We start from the raw sequence: 23,344 nt of genomic DNA, 5'->3' as shown, positions 1-23,344 counted from the left end.
TAATACATGGTTAGTATTGGTTTTTCAACTTTGGAACAGTGATATTAGGAAATGATGGGCTCTAATATATGGAATACAGTACCTTTCCACACAGTTTGGTTTTTTTTTTTTTGTCTTGTTTTTTTTTTTTTTTTTTCCTGGTGAGCATTTTTTCACACAGTTTAATTGTAATGTAAGACTCTTATTATAAAAATCATTCATTTTTTTCATTATAAAAATCATTAGCAACTGAATTATATGTTCACTTATAGTTTTATTTAGACATGAATGACCTGTATCACTATTCTCCCAATTACTTCAGGGTAAATTTCCTAATACCAATTCACTATGTTTAACAGATAAGATCACAGATCTTGTATCATCTTGCGTTATACAAACCCTAAAGAGCATATAAGTCACAACATGCAAAAATACATATGTGATATTTGAAATCAATATTTGACATCTGAGAAACAAAGTTTTCTAATCTCTAGTTGTCATAATTAATATAAAATGCAACTTAACATCCAAAAGCACTTTTTTTCTACTAGGAGTCATTTTTCTCTTAATTCTTTTTGTTAAAGTGTTCTTCACTATTGAAAAGGAAGCTTGATTTTGAGTATTGGAGTGCCTATATCTATGTCCACTACAAATGTGTAACAAAGATCTGATCTACTATGTATGCAAGTAGCCAAAACAGGAGAGTGGGGGGAAAAAAATCTGGGATAAGCAAACCTTCCATTTTCTTGCTAAAAATATTACTATGAATAAAAATAAATAGTGAAAATCTTTCAGGTGAGATTGATGGAGTGCTTAAAAATCAAATTCTTTGCATCAACATTAAGTATTTGTAATACTAAGTATAAGTAAAATAATACCTTATGGAATTATTATTAATATTATCAAATGTTATCTTTTAACTATCAGATTTTGTTAGGTATAAGTACTGTTAATAATCAGTATGCGGCTACCCAAACAAGTCATTTATCTTTTTAATTATGGTATCAAAACTAAAAAGCCATATGGCTGTTAAATCTTAAGTAGTATCAAATATAATTTAAAAAGCTCAAAGAAAATAATGTAAAAGTCTTTAATCATGAAATTCTTTTTTTATATTATTAAGTCTTTCATTTTTCTGGTGGGTAGCAGTTACTTTTTATTAGTCAGAATTAATATTGAGCCAGGGTCCCCACTATGACATACCCCACTGCTATGTGGCATTGAATGGAACCGAATCTGTAATGCATATTAAGGATTTTGGATGTCACATTCAACTACAGATCTTCTTATTGTATTATTCTCTTTCATCTACAATGTTATATATTGGCTAAAACCAAATTGGAATAAAAATATTAAAGGAAAGGAGTAAACATAAGTAAATGTTTCAAGAAAATTTATATAATTTTTCTTTAACACCTTTTCAGATTATGAGAACAAACTCAAGAGATACATATTTTTTTAATTTCTTCTTTTGTACAAAGTTACTGCATGAACAGTATCTTTCATGTTTCTTTGTTTCTCATTAGCATTAAAATAGCATGACTTCTTAAAGACTATCTTCTTCCCAAGAGATTTTCAAAATTAAATAGGTCTTTCAGTTTTGCAAGGAGTAAGATTTAGTATTAACCAGGTATTAGTCATTTACAGCAAATAAAAAATCCAGGACATATGCCTATACTTAATATTTATGAAAACATTTCTTCAATATTCACTAATAACTTCTATAGTGTTATGTGAAAATTTTTATTCACGCAGCATTCTTTCATTGATTATCATGGCACTATTAGCTATCTGCTATATCATCATAATTTTATTATGTTAGTGTAGTAATTGACAGATCAAGGATGGAAGGGACACTTATAGGATAAAGCTCTTAAGAGTTTTAAATTATGTAGACATAAAATTCTTCACATTAGACCATGACAGCACGGTGTTAAGAATTATAACCACTGGTTACCAAAATCTTTGATATATTCATTCTTTTCTAACACCAAGCTTCATTATATACACAGGTGTAATTATTCAATTTCATTCCATTCTCAATATATCAATAATGTCCTATTACCTATATTTTGAACATCCTTTCCTAACAATTTTCTAAGGCACATTTCATTTCCATGGGCCTACATTATTATCTATAAAACAAAAGAAAGCTTTAATACTTTTTGTTTGTTTGTATAACTGAATCCAGAAAGTTTTTACTTTTACTTCTATTTACGGGGACTGAGCTATACACTATCTAAGTCAATTAAGACACTGAAATTCTAAGTCTTCCACAATATGGTTAGCCTACAATCACTGTCTTATTTCCCACAAAACCCTTCACTCCAACCACACAAATTATTTTCAACATTCCCAAAACTTAATGCGCACATTTAAGAATGCTCTCTGCCTTTTCTCAAGTTATTCTCTTTGCCTAGCAGATGCTCTCCACCCTCTTGTCCAGCTCATATGGGATTCCTTCACAGTTTATCAGAAAAAACTGATGTCACATCCTACTACCAATATTCCCTGATCAGAATTAATCCCTCCCTTCATTATTCTTTCACAAGCCATTATGCAAACCTGCCTGAAGACATTCTCTGACCTTATGATTATGCAGAATGATCTCTATACTATGAGGCTTCTGGAGCTATATAAGTACTCTAACAAGGTACTTGGCACAAAGAGCATAAAATGGAAGTTTGTTAAACTGAATTGTGGACATCACATATTTTAAATGTTGGTGCAAATGAGTTGACAAGCAAGCATTTCAGTAAATACACACATATATATTTTTTTCATTTTTGCAAGCCTAAGAAGTCATTTGTTCAAAACTACTCACTCATCTATGTTCCACATTCTCTAACCAGAGGTGCTTACCTCCTACTCAAATTACCAGTAATGGATTTTATTCACAGACATTGTAAATGTCTACTCCATTTAGTAGCATGATACTACTGGTGGGATGGCTATTTTAAGTAAAAAAAAATTAAAAATCTCTAAAGTCATTAAATCACATTTTATATAGTATATAATTTCAAAGATGTCTCTTAGTTCAAGTCTTTATAGAAAAAAAATTTTATCAATTGAAAAGTTATTCCTAGGAAATACTTCATTCAGAGAAATACCAATTACTTGACTTCATAAAGTTGCCAAATTTATCATCTAGTTGTCTTTTTTACCCATGGCATATTTGTAAAACCAACTGAAATAGTGTCTCTGAAAAAAAGTCAACTTTAGTCAAAATGGCCATTCATATTAGCATGCCTCAATAAACCTGACAACCTGAAAAAAGTCGTACAATTTCAAATAGATAAAATTACAATTTTAATATACAGATATAAATGGTAGTTTAAATGTTATAAACTGAAACATAAAAAAATTTTTTTAAAAAAGATTTATTTATTTGAGAGAGAGAGAGAGAAAGAACAGGGCAGGGGGGCAGAGGGAGAGGGGACAAAGAGTCTTAAGCAGACCCTGCTGAGTGTGGAGCCCAATGCAGGACTCTATCTCACAACCCTGAGATCATGACCTGAGTCGAAACTAAGAGTTGGACACTTAACTGAATACACCACTCAGGCACCCCCAAAAAAATATTTCTAAGGTATCCAAATACTGCCATTTATTGGATTATAAATGTTTATGTACAGATCTAATATAAAGACATGAAAATTCCATTTTACTTGGTTACTAGGAATATTACAGACATTAAGTATTGAATAATTTCTGAGATATTAGTGATCAGCAACACCCAGTTTTTTCTAACAGAAAAACCTTCTAAAGCATAAGGCTTAAGTGGAAGAAACCAAAACAGTGTTAGCCTTGCCTTATTTTTACATATGTGAAGGAATTTGTGAATATTGCAGCATTTCTCAGAAACAGGTGGAAGCAAGTTTAACCCTCAATTTTTTCATTTAGTAGCTATATAAACTTGGCTGTATTACTTAAACACTCTGAATCTCTGCTTCATCACTTGTAAATTGGGAATAATGATTCTCAGAGTTTCTATAAGATTTGAAAGTGCTCAATAAATATCCTTTTAAAACTGATTAACAGTTTCTATAGATTTTAAATTATTTAACTAATATTGATGTCTAGACGATTTTCATTCTCACCGTTTTTATTTTTTATTTTTTTTAAAGATTTTATTTATTTATTTGACAGAGCGATAGCAAGAGCAGGAACACAAGCAGGGGGAGAGGGAGAAGCAGGCTTCCCGCCAAGCCGGGAGCCCGACGTGGGACTCGATCCCAGGACCCCGGGATCATGACCCGAGCCACAGGCAGATGCTTAATGACTAAGCCACCAGGCACCCAATTCTCACCATTTTTAGAGCCTTTTTCAAAGTTCTTCAACTTTGAAGATTATTTCCTTACTTGTTTTAACCTATAAAGAGCTTTAAGTAAACTTTATTCTCATCAGTAATATACCCACTTCAATAAAAGAAATTGAAGCTATATGTTTTCTTAAATCATATATCCATTTTACTGTTTCCCTGGATTCACCTTTGTTTCACCTAATTCATGTAGCTTCATCTGTATCTATTATAAACTATGTCCATATGCTCTCATTTTCAAGTATTCCTATTGCTTTCACATGCTATGTGTGCACTATTTTTTGAGGGATAATCTAAAAGTAATATAGCTCATTCCAACAGTGACATTCCAAGGTGTTCAATTTATGTCTTAATGTCTGAATCCCTGTGTGATTTTTCCCTCTGTAGTTTATACATATTGGTCACTGGTCTTTACATTTATATGGTAGAATCTTACAGGAAATAAAAAGCACACATGTGTGTTAAAGATAAGTATCTACTTGGCTTAGAATTTTTGCTGCACTAATTCCTAGCTCTGTGACCTTGTAAAGGTTATTTAATGTACTTGAGTCTTGATTTCCGTATCTTTCAATGGGGTAAAATTATTCTTGATCTCTAGGACTCATGTGAGTAAACTGCTTTAAACAAAGCCTCGCAGATGGTAAATGCTTGATAAGTATTAACCATCTCTTCCTTTTTCACCTTAATCTATCCTACTTATTTTCTCCTGTATTCTCCTTTCTTCTTTCACCTTTCCTCCTGTAAATCCGTGGCTGGTGTCCAAAATGTTCATCTCAGTCAAGTACTATGTTTATCAAAGGGAGAAAAGAAATCTGAATCAATTATGCAAATATCAACATAAATAATTGGCCTTTCATGAAGTTTCCAATGCCCCTCTCTGTTAAAAGTGCCATGATTAAGATGCAGGCTTTAATCAGAAATAACTAAGTTCGAATTAAATCCCATCACTCACTACTTAACCTATAACTTCTTGGTATTTTGTGTTCCTTACTCTCTTTAAGGTGAGGTTTCTCTGACTGGGAAACAGAACTAAGATATACCTCATCAGGCTATTGTGAAAATAAAATAAAATTCTTAGTGCAGAGTCTCCAAATAGAAAACTTTTGGGCAAGCATTACTTTTCAAACAATTCCGCCCCTTCTCTAAGTAATAAACCAGAAATAGTAGGGGAAAAAAAAAATCTCCCTTTCACAACACCTATGACAAGATCAGTAAGAGAACAATAGCAGTAAATATATTTGTAACTGTAAGTCCCTGTGTCTCCTCCTCACCAGTCTGCTTTGAAATGCAGCCTGGTCAAGACAAATACAACACTGGAGGAGGGATGTAACTCCTTCTGTTCCTCACACGATTCTTTGGCTATGACTACATGAAGCCAGTGATAATATAATCACTCATATTTTTGGTCATTTTTTTTCAAACAATGGAAAAGTAGCGCTTATAAACTTTATAAGTTCTTATAAATTACTTTGTATACCGAGAAAGGAACATGTATATATCTCGGAAGAAAATTTTTTAAAAAAATGTTTCGTTCGTTCTTGAAAGTAACTGTAATAAATTTGACATGCTTAATACAGTCAATAAATATTGATGTTTAATGAAAATAAGATGATGAATGTATAAAGATAGTTTCAAAGATTTATTTTCAGAAATGGTTTGATGAGAACTTTATGAGAATAAAATGAAAATTTCAGAAAAAAATAAAATCAGTCTATAAAACAAACAAATCTAAAGAAAAAATAGCCTGTTGAAAAAAGGAAGATTTAACTTTTCATAGAAATTTATAGTTGAAAACACACGTTAAATGAGTAACTGTTGCTATAAAAGGTCAAATTCAAACAATATTTGAATGATTCTAAAAAATAAAACATTTTTCAGTCAACTTCTGTTAGATTTAAATTTGCAGATGTAATGGAAAAAGCAATGTAAAAATATCAACTTAGAATCTGATGAATGAGAAAAATAAAATTTCTAAAAAAAGGAAGAAAAGCTAACCCAAGTAGATTTGAATAACAGCTGAGTACCTCCATTACTGAAAATTTTGCTTAATTAGACAAAATCTAAATAAAAAGCTTCACAAACCACCCTTTCATTTTAACTTAAAATTAAAAAAAGAAGAGAAATACATTGCAATGTCAAAATGATGCAAAATACATTAAACCATATTAAAAAGCAATTATAACCACAGCTAAAATGATATCAGTACTTGAAAAATTGTAGTTTGTAAATTACACACCCTTAAATTACACAACTTTCAAAAGCAAGAACTCTCAGCTAACAAAAACCTAATCATAATATTTCTTTTTGTCAAGTTCAAAAAACACATACTATAGTACAGATATTTTCTAATAAAAAACAAATTGTTACTATCTGTAAAATCCACTTATGATAATCTAAAGTTTATGGACAAATACTCACTGAGGTTACCAAATTTAATAAACCTATATACTAAAAACCGTCTTGAACTTATACACATAAATTTTTTCTATGAGAAAACATTTATATAGGAGACAGTCTAATGTTACTATATATAAACACTATATTAAAGACAGACTAATTTAAAAGAAAGCAAGGATTTTTATACAACATTCTCATTGGTTACAAGTTCTAATTGTATTTTAATCTTTTCTCTGGGATTTTAGTTATATGCTAAAATTAATACTACTTAGAGCCCAAATCCACTGTTCCTTTAACTATTATAAGACCCTAAAAACCTAGCAAGGATGAAAATTTTAAAAACATAATTAAACTTACCCCATTTAATGGATATGTTTTCCATCCTAGCTCTCCCAGCACAGTTGTTGTATCAAGCAACACAACTGGAATTAAAAAAAAAAAAAAAAAATTACATGAATTTTTCAATTGAAGCAAAAACGTTATTTAAATCATTAATGTCAACTACTTTTACTATTATTCATTGCATTAATTTTAATATGCAGCATTACTTACTTTAAAATTAACTGTGTATACTAAATACTAACATAATAATATTAAGTAATGATAAAATACATGAGGTAGTTATAACTTATTTTCAAAATATGTAATTTGTGTTTAACAATGCTAAATAAAAGATAAGTGAGCAACAGAATTAACAGTCATTTTTAATAGCTGGCTTTTAAAACTGATAAATGTTGATGGAGGTAATCAAGATGATGTGACTGCCAGTTGACCCTTGAGCTGGACCCAGGCAACGGGAGGCTCCTCACTCCCCTCCCCCATCCTCAAAATGTAAGCTCTGCCTACTGTTTCGGTAGTGGGAGCTGTTCCAAGGACAGAGCCTTGAGAGAGTAACATGTTGAGACCACCTGGATAGTATACATGACTGAACCCAGTTAAGGCTTCTATGCAAACTTTAAGATTCTGGTGGGTGGATGTGGAATCTTGCAGCTGCCCAAGACAAGTTTCCTTGCTTATTAGCCCTCCCACCTACCAATCTGGAGTGGTCTGTCTCTTTCTGCAGTCTCTCTTGGCCTGCATGAATAGGGGGCCAGTTTGGGGACCAACAATGAAATAATCACCTTTGCTTTCCCCACCACTTTCATATATAGTCTTTCTATACCACAATAAAGAAAGAAAAACTGTTAAAGCAGGCTTCTGTAGCTCCTTTTTATGTTATTAAATGCCCTTATATATGATTTGCATAGTATGAAAACAACTCATTTTTAATAAATCTACTATCTTTAAAGCATAGATTACATTATTATTGTACGTGCAGGTATACTGACAGCTAAGGCAAAAGCAAAAATAAAAACCATGCATCTTTTTTCCTGACCAAAATTTACTCATAATCTGATCAAAAGGCAGACATAAAAACAAATTATTAGAACATATTCTGTTAAATTTTATTTTTATTTATTTATTTATTTATTTTAAAGATTTTATTTATTTATTTGAGAGAGAGAGAATGAGAGACAGAGAGCATGAGAGGGAGGAGGGTCAGAGGGAGAAGCAGACTCCCTGCCGAGCAGGGAGCCCGATGCGGGACTCGATCCTGGGACTCCAGGATCATGACCTGAGCCGAAGGCAGTCGCTTAACCAACTGAGCCACCCAGGCGCCCCATATTCTGTTAAATTTTAAAATGGAAGATTATATAATAGCCTAGCGATTAAGTTACATTAGGGCTAGTACGGAGGTCTGGGAGAATTTCACAAAGGAGATGCAATTTGAGCTGACCTAGGACAAAGGGACTTTCAATTAGATGTGATAAGAAACAAATGGCTTACTTTTAGAATAAAGTAACTGAGCTACAACTAAATCAGTTTTCAGTTGCTGGAGTCAGAACTAGGAGTGGGGATTATTTGGGGAACTAGCAGGATAGATATGAGGTTGGAAAGATAGATATCAAAAGGGGAGGATTTTTGTGGTGTTTCCAGGAGTTAAATGTGTAGGGCCCATGATTCAGATCTTTATTTTTAACTACTACCTCCAAGTCCCCTAGATGCCAGTAGACCATGGATCATACTGAGAAACAATGCTTTGGTATTTCATCATGAGTTTTAGATCTTCACATAGTCAAGAAAGTGGGGTTTTCTATTTGTAGTTTTAAAAAGTTCCACTGATAGTAGGCTATTTGGTGTCTATTGTAAGGATTCTGTGGTTTTTCTTATTTGAATCACTATGTTTTATTATTTTTTAAGTACGAAACCATATGCCAATTTCTGAGATGAACTCTACTCATTGTAGAATATTCTTTCAGTACTGTTAAAATCAGTTTACTAAATATACATTTGTAAAACTGAGCTGTAATTCTTTAAATTTTATTGTGGAAAATTCTCAAACATATTTTAGAATATAGAGAAAACAGTAAAATGAACCCTCATGTACTCATCACCCAGATTCAATAATTACCAACTTATAGTCAATCTTACTTCATCTATATACCTCTACCGACTCTCTCCCACTGCAGAATTTCTTTGAAGCAAATTCCAGTAATAATCATCCATAAAAATTTCAGTGTATATTTCTATGATAAAGACTCCTTTTAATATAGCAACAATATCTTAATTTATTACTATAAGTAGTAATTCCTTAATGTCATCAAATATCCCTATTGTCTCAACTTAACTTGAACAGAAAAATCAAGTTCCAGATAAGTGCTATTCATTGCAGTGAGTTGACATTGTTCTTTGTTTTTTTAATCTAATTTCCTCCATTAACTTTTAAGTTAGATTTACTGAGGTATGATTTACTTACAATAAAAAAATCACCCTCTTTAAATGAACATTTCTATAAATTGTGACAAACCCCCACATCCATGTAACCACTGCTACAACCAAGCTATGGAATATTTCCATCGCCCCCCAAATTTCCCCTGTGATCCTTTTTGGTGAATCCCTTCCACAGCCCAGCCACTGGCAACCACTAATCTAATTTCTGTCCCTATGATTTTTGCCTTTCCCAAAACGTCAAATCAATGAAATCATATAGCATGAAGCCTTTTTGAGCCTGGTTCTTTCACGTAGCATAATGCATTTGTTATAAATAAAGCCAGTATAAACTTTCATGTATAGATTTTTATATGACCCTATGCTTTTACTTCTCCATGGTAAATAGGGATTCCTGGGTTATAGGGAGAGTACTTATTTTTTTTTTTTTTAAGATTTTATGTATTGGTCAGAGAGAGAGAGAGAGTGTGCACACAAGCAGGGAGAGTGGCAGGCAGAGGGAGAAGCAGGCTCCCTACTGAGCAAGAAGCCTGATGTGGGACTCCATGCCAGGACTTGTGATCATGACCTGAGCTACCCAGGAGTCCCAAGAATGCCTATTTTTGAGAAACTGTATTCCAAAATGGCATTAGCAGAATATGGTTTTCCAGTTGCTTCACATCCTCAGCAGGATTTGGTATTGTCCAGGTTTTAAAGGCATTCCAAGAGGTGTGTAATGGTATCTCATTATTGTTTTAATATATTTTAATATATTATATATATTTAATATATTTTACTATATTTCTTTTTCACTACTTGAAAACAAATTTACTAAAAAAAAAATAGGTTATTTCGTCCCACATTCTAGGTTTTTCTAATTGTGAGATATCATTGAACATGCTCTCCCATTCCCTTTATTTTCTTTAAATTGGTAGATTTAGTAGCTTGATCAGATTCAAGTTCCATTTATTTTTTATAAAATTACATACCAATGTCTACTAGGATCATGTTAAAAAAACTTGGGAACCAACTTTCATAGGCTTACACTGGCCAAAAATGGATAATCTGATCATATACACAAGGTTAATGCATTCATAATGATTCATAATGATAAAATATACCTACTGATAACTTTTGCAGAATACTAGGAAAGCATTATTTTAAAAACTGGTAAATAATCTGAAAACAAAACATTTTGCTTTTTCTATATAAACTACTTATGAATAAAAAAATAGTTAATGAAGTAACATTTCTCTTATTGAAATAGTTCAGGTAATAAATGAAAAAGGAATGACTGAATTAGGCTATCTCATTTTCTACTCTTAAAGAATTAATATATTTAGCGAATGGTTTTAAATGGCTGTTAACATCAACTAAAGAGAAAAAAAGACACATAAAGGGCTAGAGCTTTTTAAAAGGGTTTCTTATAAGTTTCATTTATTTCCTATTAACATACAATTCTAACAAGCCTGGAAATAAAAGAAAGTACAATAAAGATGATATATATATATATATCATATATACAAACACACACACATATATACATTCATTCTCATACACACACACAAATTATACAAAAATATTTGATGGCATTTGGGTTCATTCAGTGTAACAATCTCACATTTTAGATAAAAAAGCTGAAGATATCATTATAATAAATATTCAAAGCTATAAGTTTATCTCATTATCAAATGAAAGTTATTTTCATTTTTGGTATATGTTACTGAAAAGAATTCAGAAGTATTAAAGACCAGTATGCAGTTCTGGGTACTCAAAAGTTCAATGTAACTCATGGAGCACATTTATACTTTTAAAATAATCATTACTTCCCTGCAGGCTGGCAAAATAATGATACTAATTCATAGTCCCCGTAGGAAGAACTTTCCATGTATTTTCTTCTCCAAATAGTCTCCACATTGTCCTGAAAGTTGTTTCTTTTTTTAAATACCCAATTAACAGATGAGAAAAATAAGCCTCAGAAAGGTTAAGTAGTTTTCCTTGAGATCAGAAACAAATTTGGATTCCAAACAAGGAGACTGACGCTAGAATGTCCTTTGTAAAACATTTAAAACTTTTAAATTTTTTAAGTGTTTTTCTTCTTACCCTTTATAAAAGTTTTTATTTAAATTCAAGTTAGTTAACACACAGTGTATTTTTAGTTTCAGGTGTATAATATAGTGATTCAACACTTCCAAACAACACCTGGTGCTCATCACAAGTGTACATCTTCATCCCCATCACCTATTTCCCCTATCCCCTACCCCAATCCCCTCTAGTAATCATCAGTTTGTTCTCTGTAGTTCAGAGTCTGTTTCTTGGTTTGCCTCCCTTCGCTCTTACTTTTGTAGATACAGAAAAACATCACTATTTCTTTTGCTGATCCAAAATCTTTTATCCTAGTTTTCCCATCAATGGATTCTACAGAAAATTTACTGGTACTACATATAAATCACACTATTTAAATCAAGGGGTTTATTGGAGCAGAGTGTTCAAAAATCTGTAATATTAAAGTCCACCAACAGAGATTCATTTTTCATAGACTGGCAAACTAATTAATTGATTATTAGTTGTTCCAATTTTTTTTTTCTAAAATTGCTAGGCTGCTTGGTTCTCAATATTTAGCATTTATAAACTGTGAAGTATATTCATATCAAAATAAACAAAAAAGGGAAATATGTATATACCTACAAAACTGTAGATCCTCAGAATTTTCTTATTTCTTATTAGCTTCAAGAAGCAAGATTTATAAAATTGTTTATTTTCCTCTTTAAACTGCAATCATACTTTTTAAAAATTCATAAGAACAGTAAAATTTCAAATTTGCATTCCTGACAAGTGAATGATAAACTGATACTAAAATAAAACTAAGGAGTTTAAGATTTTTAATACTATTACACGTGACAAATGTTTAAATTCTACTATTTGTTTCATACATAAAACCCCCACAAATTCAGGTTTTTCAGGCACACTAATTGCATTGAACCCAGCAAGGTGAGAGCTCCTCCTGCTGGCTTTAAACAAGTTATCTAGTCCCTACCAGAGCGCAAAAATACTGTACACTTAAAGAGGAAAAAACCACTATGTTGACATAAACTTCAGTAAAAAGTCAATACTTTATTTTTACTTTAATGGCAAGCTTTTAAATATAGCACAATTAATACCTATTATTTATGTAAGGAGTGCATATGAAAATATAATTATTCATATTATCAATAAGAAATTGGATAAATCAAAAATAAGTGTAAGGAGTAGTAGGTTGGTGGTATCAAATAAAGGTTTGAAAATATGTTTATTTTGTTTAATAAGCAACATAATGCATAAATATGTTTGCTAAACCACATACAATTTTCCTATTAACTTTTAGAAATAAATTTCCAGCATATTGTGTTTCTGTCTGAAAATGTCTCTTAATTTATTAGTACTCCCTTTACTCATTCTTTTGGAAATTATAAGAAAATTTCATTGTGTTCTAAAAGAAGATATCAAATGATAAAGACAAGATTGATAGTGCTGGATTAAATGAGACTAATGAGTACCTAAGATTAAAAAGCTCAATGCTAATTTCTTGTCCTTGAATAATTTATCAAGTCTTTATCTACATCCCTTTTAATAAGCTTAAGAGCTATTTTAAAAACAATTAGGTTATGGGACGCCTGGGTGGCTCAGTCCTTAAGCCTCTGCCTTAGGCTCAGGTCATGATCCCAGGGTCCTGGGATCAAGCCCCGCATAAGGCTCCCTGCTCAGCGGGGATCCTGCTTTTCCCTCTCCCATTCCCCCTGCTTGTGTTCCCTCTCTCGCTATGTCTCTCTCTTTCAAATAAATAAATAAAATAAAATAAATAAATAAAATCTTTAAAAAATAAAAAAATAATAAAAACAATTAGGTCTATAGTATATAATAGGTCATCTTTACCCCAACTGCACAATAAAAAAAAGGACAGGATTTTATTTGTACATCATTTTGACAAATTAAGCAAAACAAATCAATCAACCCACTAAGAAAGCAGTTATTCTTTTAGGATAATTTTGTTGTAAAAATACGAGTTAATGGCATGTCAATTGAGTCCAAAGATTTACCAATATTCTCCAACAGACTTCATGTGAAAAAGAACAAGGCATTTCTTCTTATAATCATTCAATTTAGAGCCTTTATTTCACAAATAAATCCAAGAAAGGTAAAGTTACTAAGTTATTTAGTAACAACATAGTAGTAGAGGCTTTTGATAGTTAATTCCAGTCATGTTCCACTGACTGTAACACACCCTACTAACACCCATAGCTCCAAACAAACTAGCTAATAAACAAAGGGAATGTTTCTGACATCACGACCAGATACAGTCAGAGAATACTCCTAATTATAGATAAACATGCATATATATGTATGTGTATGTATATGTATTTTTTATTTCTACATACTTTAGCACTCATCTGTTTGAATATCATCCTGTTTAGATCTTGCTTTAAACTGACATTCACATTACTATATTAAATGATTTAGTTTTGACATAATCGCATATTTTTGATTGACAAAAATCACAGCTTCAATTTCCAGATCTGTGTAACTATGGGTATCTACCCTCACACAAAGTCAGAATCAATATTTAATTCCTAAAAAAATCAAACACAGATTGCTTTAAGTAAACATGGGATTATTACGTTTACCTCTAGTATGGCCCTATGTGTTTTGGTATTATTTTAAGCCAACATTTTCCAAAGAGAATCATTCCTTCTTAAAAATAGCGAAACTACTTTTATCTAGAAACTGAGATCAATATTTGTTCGTTAGGTGTATTTACAGCATTTTGTTTTTCATGCCTTTCTTAGTTCTGTGGTTGCTTGCCTATTTTAATATAGATGGTGTTCATGATTAATTTTCCTACCCCATGAGTAGTAGAGTTTGAAAATCCTATTTGAAAGATAAAGTAACATGAACACAGTGACATTAAACAGCTTTCTCAAATTTAGAGAATAAAATCAAAGCTAGAACTTTTGAATTCATACCCTTCAGCTTTCTACTCTACTAGAAAATGACACCCTGGGCGCCTGGGTGACTCAGTCGTTAAGCGTCTGCCTTCGGCTCAGGTCATGATCTCAGGGTCCTGGGATCGAGCCCTGCATCAGGCTCCCTGCTCAGCGGGGAGTCTGCTTCTCTCTCCCTCTGCCTGCCGCTCTCCCTGCTTGTGCTTTCTCTCTCTCAAATAAATAAATAAAATATTTTTAAAAAATGGTATCTTTTTCAGAAAGCAGGTTCAAACCTCTCTGCCTCTGTCCCTTCTGGAGAAAACAGATCACTCTTTTTCAGTTCTGATGGAAAAATAAGCTATAATAACCAGAAATTCTTTTCCTTCATTATCACTTAAATAGAGAAAAAAACAAAAAAATCAAGCTAGTTTCCTATTTAGAAGGCAAGTTATACTTGGAGTTAAGAACTGCTACTGAAAACCTTATCAATAAAGGTTGATTAAAAATATAACTAGTAGTGTTCATCCTCACTTCCACATTGTCCTATTTTCCTCAAAGAACCTCTATATTGTTATCCTGCTTGACACAGCTTTATTTGCTTCATCTTAAATCATTTTTAAAGCCTGCTATTAAGACAGGCAAGCTTACCCCATAGACCCAAGGAGAACCCAGATGTGGATCTGGTCCATGATAAAGTCACCAAATGACAGGTGCACCCCTAGGCTCCTGAGCAAGGTCAGTAAGACTTATCAATGAGTCACCTCACAAGTCATGCTTTCCTCATCAAACTGTTCAATTATTTCTATAGATTAAAAAAAAAGGAAAAGAAATTTGGCATGTTCCTATTTAAGAGCAAATATAATTATTTCATTTTGGCATCCTCAGCACTTTGATCTATGAACTAAGTAGTTTTGTGTGGGACCTGTATTATTTCCATTTGTTTCAATTACACAGAGATTAAATAGGTAGGAAAGACTATTTGGCTTTGGTTTTAGATTTGCTAGTCATACATTTAATAAATGTTGTGATTTTTTTTCATCTGTCACAAGAACTCACAACATACATATTCCCCAATTAGCCCAAACCATTGGCCCTTCTTCCCATCCCCTACACAGCATTAGAGATGCTTCTTTCCTTTCTAGTGCCTTCTTTTCTTATATTCCTCACTTGTATTCCATGGCTTTGGACACTTCCTATTTTTTTTCGGAAGAATATTATGAAACTCAAGGTTTGAAATGCATTTAAATATTGTTTTTATAGCTCTGGTAAAAACCGATTGTGACTACTTATTTGAAAGTCTTATCTAGTCCTATCTACAATATAATGGCCATCTCAATGTAAAACCATTTCTACATGATGCAACAACAGTCTAAAAAAGTTATGAAACCGTTACTCTAAAAAGAAGTAATAATGGTTTTGCACTAAGAAAGAAATAATGAGTTTTACTAGAATCTAAGAGAAAAGCATATGAGTAAAGGAAAGACTTCTTTTTTACCCCGGAAAATGGAAGGGAATTTTTCCCTTTGCAATATTGTTTTTTTTTTTTTTTTTCCTCCATTACACTTACATGGACATAACGGAAATCGTTACCCTTTGGGTAACAGTGAACTTGGGACTCCTTCATGGTATAGCTAATATCACACCACATAAGCAATTTCTCATAGACTGTATTGAAAAAGAACTCCTAAAACTCCAACTTCTATCATCCAAAGAAATTACCCTCTGTTTAGATTATACTGTGTGCCTATGTAAACTTAGCCAAGTCATAATTCTTATTCTACCAATTCTTGGGATTTGCTCTGCCATTAACCAAGTAATTCTCTAATTTTTAGTAGCCACCCCAACCTGGCTCTCGACAGACTCTGATCTTTTTAGCCATTCTTCCAGGATAGCATGCATGACTTAGTATGTAAAAACAAGAGTAACAAACAAAAGTTTGCTTATTGTGTCATGGGTCATGATTGTCTCTTCTTTGCCCTTTGAGTTTCTCTTGTTAATCTACTCCAAGTGTCTTCAAACAAAACAAAACAAAACAAAACAACCAAGAGTCTTCTAAGAGAAAACTAAGAACAGTGGCTTTTTTTTTTTCCTTAGATTTCCCCATCCACTCTCTCCAGCTACTTCCAGAAATATCATCCATACTCTAGCTTTAGTCTCTAAAAAAGACACAGCCAAATTGCCAATTGAAGATTCTTTTCTACAGCAGCTAACTAAACCGTCCATGAACACTTAGATTTAACAGTCAGCTACTTATGAAACATGATTGTCATGTCATAAAACTTGATAATCTGTTCATACAATAATACATATTTCGGGAGAGATGCTGCAAAAGAATAATTTAAATAAAATGTAATTTTTAACCCTTTTACCATAATTTCACCATCCTTGGCTGCCTAAGAAATGTGTGTTGTCTCCTGAATCACTAAATTGAATTATACTGAGATTTTAGTAAAGTAATATTGCCTGTGGAAGAAAATAGCCTGTAATGAGAGAAATGGGCAGGAAAAATATGAAGACAAAATATAAAGACAACTAGTTGTCATATCATTTACACATAAAACATCTTTTAGCATAATTATTTGATAAATAAAGTCATGAGAATTATGTAGGACAACTTCCTACCGAAACTACTGAGGAAATGACAGAGCAAATGTGATGCCAGATTTAGAGGTACATGAACTGTAAGACAGCTGATCTTTTGTGGCATATTTCTACACTGCAGACGAGTAAGGAGGAGGAATGGTTCATAAATGAAACATTTACAAATGTGACCCAAGCCAAGAGCAGCATGGTTTCAGTATATAGAAAAGAATGACAGATGGACATTTTATTGTTGGCAGAAATAAAAGAAAAAAACAAAACAACAACAAATAGGCATTATCATCATTATCCTGAAGGGAAGGCAAGTCATTAAGTGCTTTTGTGAAAGTGTTTATCATCAGGATCTTGTGCAATAAAATAAATGCAATAAAGATGATAATGGCATTTTAACATTTAGGCAAATGGAAACTATTTTATGCAACACAGCATAATTAAAAGGAAGAAAGTGGATGCAGGTTTTTATAAGACACTGATCAATTTTAATTTATTGATTACCCAAGACATGAATTATGGTAAGAAATATAAAATGTTGAGAAATTTATTTTGGTGAGGCCATCAGGATCCAAACTCCATCCTCAGCTGCCATGACTGAGAAGCTCAATTTTTATCCTTGTTCCAAGGAGGAATGATCATATTTTAGGAGACTGATTCCTGCTAATCAGACATACAGGAGACTAATCTATAAATAAGGATGATTTATTCACTGATGATTTGTCTCCCCAGGGAATCTCTTTCTTTGAACGTAAACACATTCAAGAGACTAAATTATAGATCAAAGATTTCTAGGAAAGTACTAAATTACTGGAAAGGAGTAACCCTGTTTCGCTTTTTAATCCTCTAGGTCTATTTCCATGTAAGGAATTCACAATTTTACCTACCCATTTTAAAGCTCCTAAATTTGAATAGTGCTGAAGAAACAATAAGAAGTTTTCTACTTCTAAAAAAGGAAATTTTTTTTCTAAAAGAAGAAAATACATATATTGCCAACTTATTGTAACTTTGGCATTCCATTAGCCTAAAGATCCATGTCCCATTTCTAACTTATAAAATGAGAAGAATAATTTTTTGTTTTTAAGCCATTTCAAACACTATTTACAAGGCATATTAGAGTCTCCATAGTTATAGCCTATCTTTTATTGGCTAAATTTGGAAAGACTAATTTTTATTTTTTGGAAAGAAAACTGGTTTTATGTGTAGATTCTCATTAATTACAAAGTAGCATGTGTTTGTTTGTTTTTTTTTCCCAGGAAAGATTCTTCCATGTGAGTAAAACAAATCCCAATTACTGAATTTTATATGGTTTCAAATAAGGACAAAGAATAACATTTGTGGCCATGCTGCATGATTTTGGAAAGAATCTAAACTTTTAGGCATAGAGTCCACAATTGGTTGGACAGATTGTTTTGGTTTCAGACAACTCTTTAGTGCGGCCCTTATTTTTATCAACCAAGAATGAGAAGAGTTTTCAAAACTTAAAACCATTGATTTGTCAATGCAGATAGTTTCTGAGGACCTCAATGACATTATTTGATCATATAACCCAAAACTGCCATATTCTGAATAATGCACAATTGTACATTCTTTGGGAATCTGTTACTTCTTGTTTTCTCTGTCTTCAAGCTTTTCAGAAAAAACTTACCAGTTTGAGGGTTTCAACTATTATTTCAATGTTAACAATCTTCAAAACAGTATCTCCAGCATAAGTCTCTTTTATGCATCACAGTTCAGAGGTCCCTTATCTGTTCACAAACTGGCCTCTGTACGTGGAAGGCAAGGACATACCAAAAAAAGAGAGGGAAACCATTTCAGATTGGTAGGTGGCAGGTTTTAATAAACAATGGAACATATTTAAAAGCCTTGTCTTAGGCAGCCACAAGATGAGTGTACCTCCACACCTGCCTGCCAGATCTTAAGTTTGTAGAAGCCTCAACTGGGTCCACTCACGTGTACCGTTCAGATGGTCTCAACAACATCTTACTCTCTTTAGACTATGTCCTTGGAACAGCTCCCACTGTAAGAACAGTGGGCAAAACTGTACATTCCAAGGACAGGGGACAGGGTGAGAAGCCTTGATTACCCAGGGCCAGCTCACTGGTCAGATAGTAGCCATATCTTCTTGATTACTTCCTCCAATACCCCTCAAACTTAACAAGTCCACATTTGACTTGATTATTTTCCCATGAACAGATACCACCTCCTGATTTCCTGATTTGAGTTACTGGCACCAGCATCTGCCCAAGTACACAAATTAGGAATCTGTATCCAATCCTTGACTCATCCCTCACTGCTCATCTATCATTTTGCAAACCATATATTGTAAGCAGAATAATGACCCTCCCACCCACCAAAGTTGTTCATGTCCTAATCCCAGAAATGTGTGAATATGCTATGTTACATAGCAAGGGAAATTAAGGCTGTAGATGGAATTAGATTGAGAACAATCTGACCTTAAGATAGAGAGACTATCCTAGATTATCCAATATGTAATTATCCCAATGTAATAATCAATAAAGGTTCTTAAAAGTAGAAGAGAGAGTCAGAGGAGGTTGTGACTACAGAAGAAAGGCACAGAGAAATATAACCTTGCTGACTTGAAGATGGAGGAAGGCAACCATGAGCCAAAGAATGTGGGCAGCCTCCAGAAGCTGGAAAGGGCAAGGAAATGGGATTCTTCCCTACAGCCTCCAGAAAGGAACACAGTCCCACTGACACCTTGATTTTATAAGTTTCTTTTTTTTTTTTTTAAAGATTTTATTTATTTGTCAGAGAGAGAGAGTGCACAAGCAGGGGGAATGTCAGTAGAAGAAGAAGCACACTCACCACTGAACAAGGAGCCCAATGCAGTACTCCATCCCAGGACCCTGAGATCATGATCCTAGCTGATGGCAGACGCTTAACTGACTGAGCCACCCAGTCCCTGACACCTTGATTTTAGCCTAAAGAGATCCATGTCCCATTTCTAACTTACAAAATGATAAGAATAAATTTTTGTTTTTTAAGCTACCAAACTGAAGGTAATTTGTTACAACAGCAATAGAGAACCAACACATTAAACTTCCTAAATCAACTTCAAATCTATCAGTTTTTCTATTCGCTACCTATTTCATCTCTCAACTGGACTGGGGTCCCTTGTCCTCTCAATTAACTTCCACAATGCAGCCTCAGGGATCTGCCTAAAATACAAATCTGATTTTTCCATCCTTTACTCAAAATTCCTCATTGGTTCATCTTATGACTTGGAAAATTCTCCCAAAATATTTGCTATAAATGTGCACTTATTTCTTCATAATACATACCTTAACATTCTACCAGATTCTGAGTATAAAGGTGAATCAAAATAAACATAGCCCATGTCTTCAGGGTTATTATAACCTAATGTGAAAAACAGAAAATAAACAAAATATAAAATAAATATATAACTATGTTATGAGAAGTGCTATGAATCTAAATTAGATTGTAGGCTCACAGAAAGCCTCTAAAAAGAGAGTCATGATTATAGAGTGGAACTACTTTCTATATTCCTTTTAGATTCATGATGTGAAAATTGGAGAAGACATGAAATAAGGTATTGCTGAGTTATTTTTAACCCAGTCTTTCTCTCATTTTTTTGGTGCTAGAACCTCTTTGCCACTGAATATACTCTAACATTCTAAGGTAAAATGTTCAAGAAAACACAGTAAAGTAACTGCTGCCTTTCAAGATATCCTTTTCACTGCATGTAAGACACTTCCTGGCTTGATCTCATCTATCTGTCCATCCTACTTCTTCTTCTGCAGTACCCCATCCCTGCTCTACATTACTCTGATATACTGGTAATGCTCAAACTCACCTCATCCTCTCGCCTCTCTACATTTCATGCTATTCTTTTCTTACTGGAATTTTCTCACTGTTTTGGTCCTGGAAAAAGTCTCCTAGTCATCACTTATGGCTTAGCCTAAATGTGATGTCTTATAGAACCTTCCTAAACTCATCCCCAAAAGATGTAGATGCTCTTAATCTCATGTGCCCTTGAAATCTGTACATACTTCACAAACAGTAATTATCTTACTTTATTTTACTACAGTGTAAGTTTCTCTTTGTGTAACTGTTCTTCCATATAATCTAAAATCCTTGAAGACCAAAACCATATATTTTAACTCCCACAATCTTCCTGAATATTGATTATTTTAAAAATGAATAATTAAATGGATTAGCAAAATGAGAATAAATAAATGAGAAATTTAGAATAACTAGTTAGTAATATTATTATGCCACAGTTAGTAAATGGCTCAGAATGTCGATAAAAATGGACAACTCAGAGTACACAAACAAAAAAATAGTACCTACAAAGTACATTGGAGTACATTGGAGAGGGAGTAGCTAAGGTCCTCTGATTATAAATCCAATGGTCCAAAAGCAATTAATAATAAAATAACTTTGTGATTTTCTATCAGATTGTTACAAAAGAAATTACTAGAGCAGAGTTGAAGCACTGGCAAAGTCACAGCAATAATCCTGAAATCCTGATGTTATGGAAAAGAATAAAAATTACTACTGAAATGGAATCATAGTGATTCAGGAGCCTCAAGTATTTAAGCAAAAAATATTTCAATGGAAACCAAATAGGACAGATTTTATATATATAAAATAAAGTATATTTGAAGTAGTCAAGCATATTCTTTTCATATCAGTTATATATATAATCTTATAATTAATAATATGTAAATAACTAATCTGAAAGAATACACTCAAATATAAGGGAAAAATACCTATGAACAAGAAGAATCATCTACCCACAATAAAATAAATCAGCTGGTGCTCCCGATACAGAAAAGTTGATGTATTATGGCCACTGGAATTGAAGAATGGCTAAGGAAAGGAACATCAGATGGAATTAAAAGGCATTTTAAAAGCTATAGAAGTTGCTAGAACATCTTTGAAGTTAAATATAAGAATCCTACTGATTTGCCATTTTCATCTTGAAGTGACCAGAATGCTATGACAATTTTATACAGCCCCCATATTTGGTTGGGTTTTCAGGTAAATTCAAACTTCCAGTAAATTTATTTTTATTAGACTAGATATATTGAAACCTCATAAAATGATACAGAATATTAATAAATCTCCATACCTAATATGCTCTAAGATATAGTTATAAATTTTGATGACATTCGCTTTGCGTCTTAGAGGCGCAAACTGTGGACATAAGGAAGTATGGAAGCCCCTACAAGATTTCACATTATTACTAGGGAAAGGGTCCTTTCTCTTTTAAACAGGGGAGCCAAAGTGACAATAATCAGGAAGAGGTAGGTTGATCTGGCTCTGGGGTCAGTGGCAATTATCTCCTATACCCTCTATTATAAGAGCAATAATACACTAGTCATATTGTTTATGGAGAAATAGATGATGTACTCAAAGGAATTCCATAAAACAACTGTAAGAGAAACCTATTAAATGAATAGTTTTGCCTACGGCCCCAATCCCAGATAAGTAAGCTACTGATGTGAGAAACACCAGATATACTCATTCACCTCACCATCATCACTTTTATCAACTATCTATTGAGTACTTAGTAAACCCAAGAAATGTGCAAGGGACTCAAGTACATATGAAATGGAGCAGAGGTCCATATGGTCAGAGGAACATAAACCATTTTGCATTAGGAAATGGTTTGTGAAATGAACAAAATACTCCAAAAACTAAGTAATATACTGTACCGCATAAAATTCTTAAAAATAGAGTGCCTGAGAACATTCTGTAAACTGACCCAAACTCATGAAACTGAGTGACAAGGAAACAATTTTGAATTCATCCTATCCAAAAGATTAAACTTTGATGAACATTCTCTTGACATAGTATTGGACCCATGTTGATAAGAACTGGAATTTCTAGTTTTATCTAGAAGATTAATACTCTAGTTGCTCCAGCCCAACTCCAAAATGTCACACATTATAAGGAAATGTTCCTACCATACCATCATAAATAATGGGACTAAGCTAAAACATTTAGTCAATTTAAAAAACAAAACACAATTTGCAAGTATGTATTTCTTCGCTTAATCCTTTCTTATATTCCTCTTTAAGATGATATTTTCTCCAGTATTCCCTAAGTTCAACAAAAATTCTGAGCAACTCTCAAGTGACCAATATGTCATACAGGATCTTGACATTCATCTCAAGCCTTTTTTCTTAGCATTCTATCCCTCAAATCCAGCATTCCAGGCTTTACTGAATTTATATCATGGTTTCAAAAACCTCAAATTCTTTGGGCTTTCTCACAAACTAATATCATCTCACCTTGGTGACTACCTACTCACCCTTGGTCTCAGTTTACATGGCAGTTCTTGTTGGAAGCTCTCCTG

The 23,344-nt window shown here is 32.9% G+C and overlaps 1 protein-coding gene across 13 annotated transcripts in view; it reads right to left on the bottom strand.

The window, feature by feature from the left end:
• EPHA6 (EPH receptor A6) overlaps positions 1-23,344 on the bottom strand; it is an 811,402-nt gene that overhangs the window by 732,898 nt on the left and 55,160 nt on the right. For 10 of the 13 annotated variants that reach the window (XR_004299778.1, XM_032406359.1, XM_032406369.1 and 7 more), the window contains exon 2: positions 7,052-7,116. Coding sequence is in view for 10 of the 13 variants with exons in the window: in XM_032406359.1 (XP_032262250.1) it covers positions 7,052-7,116 (65 nt within the window). In the remaining 3 variants the exon portion in view is untranslated. Of the gene's footprint in view, positions 1-7,051; positions 7,117-18,643; positions 18,908-20,300; positions 20,318-23,344 lie in introns of those variants that run through there. The other 3 variants (XM_032406365.1, XM_032406362.1, XM_032406367.1) reach the window with 3 other exon arrangements.

This window comes from Phoca vitulina, unplaced genomic scaffold (genome assembly GCF_004348235.1).
Source record: "Phoca vitulina isolate PV1807 unplaced genomic scaffold, GSC_HSeal_1.0 scaffold8, whole genome shotgun sequence".
NCBI classification, from domain to species: Eukaryota; Metazoa; Chordata; class Mammalia; order Carnivora; family Phocidae; genus Phoca; species Phoca vitulina.
This window is presented reverse-complemented; position numbering and strand designations above follow the sequence as displayed.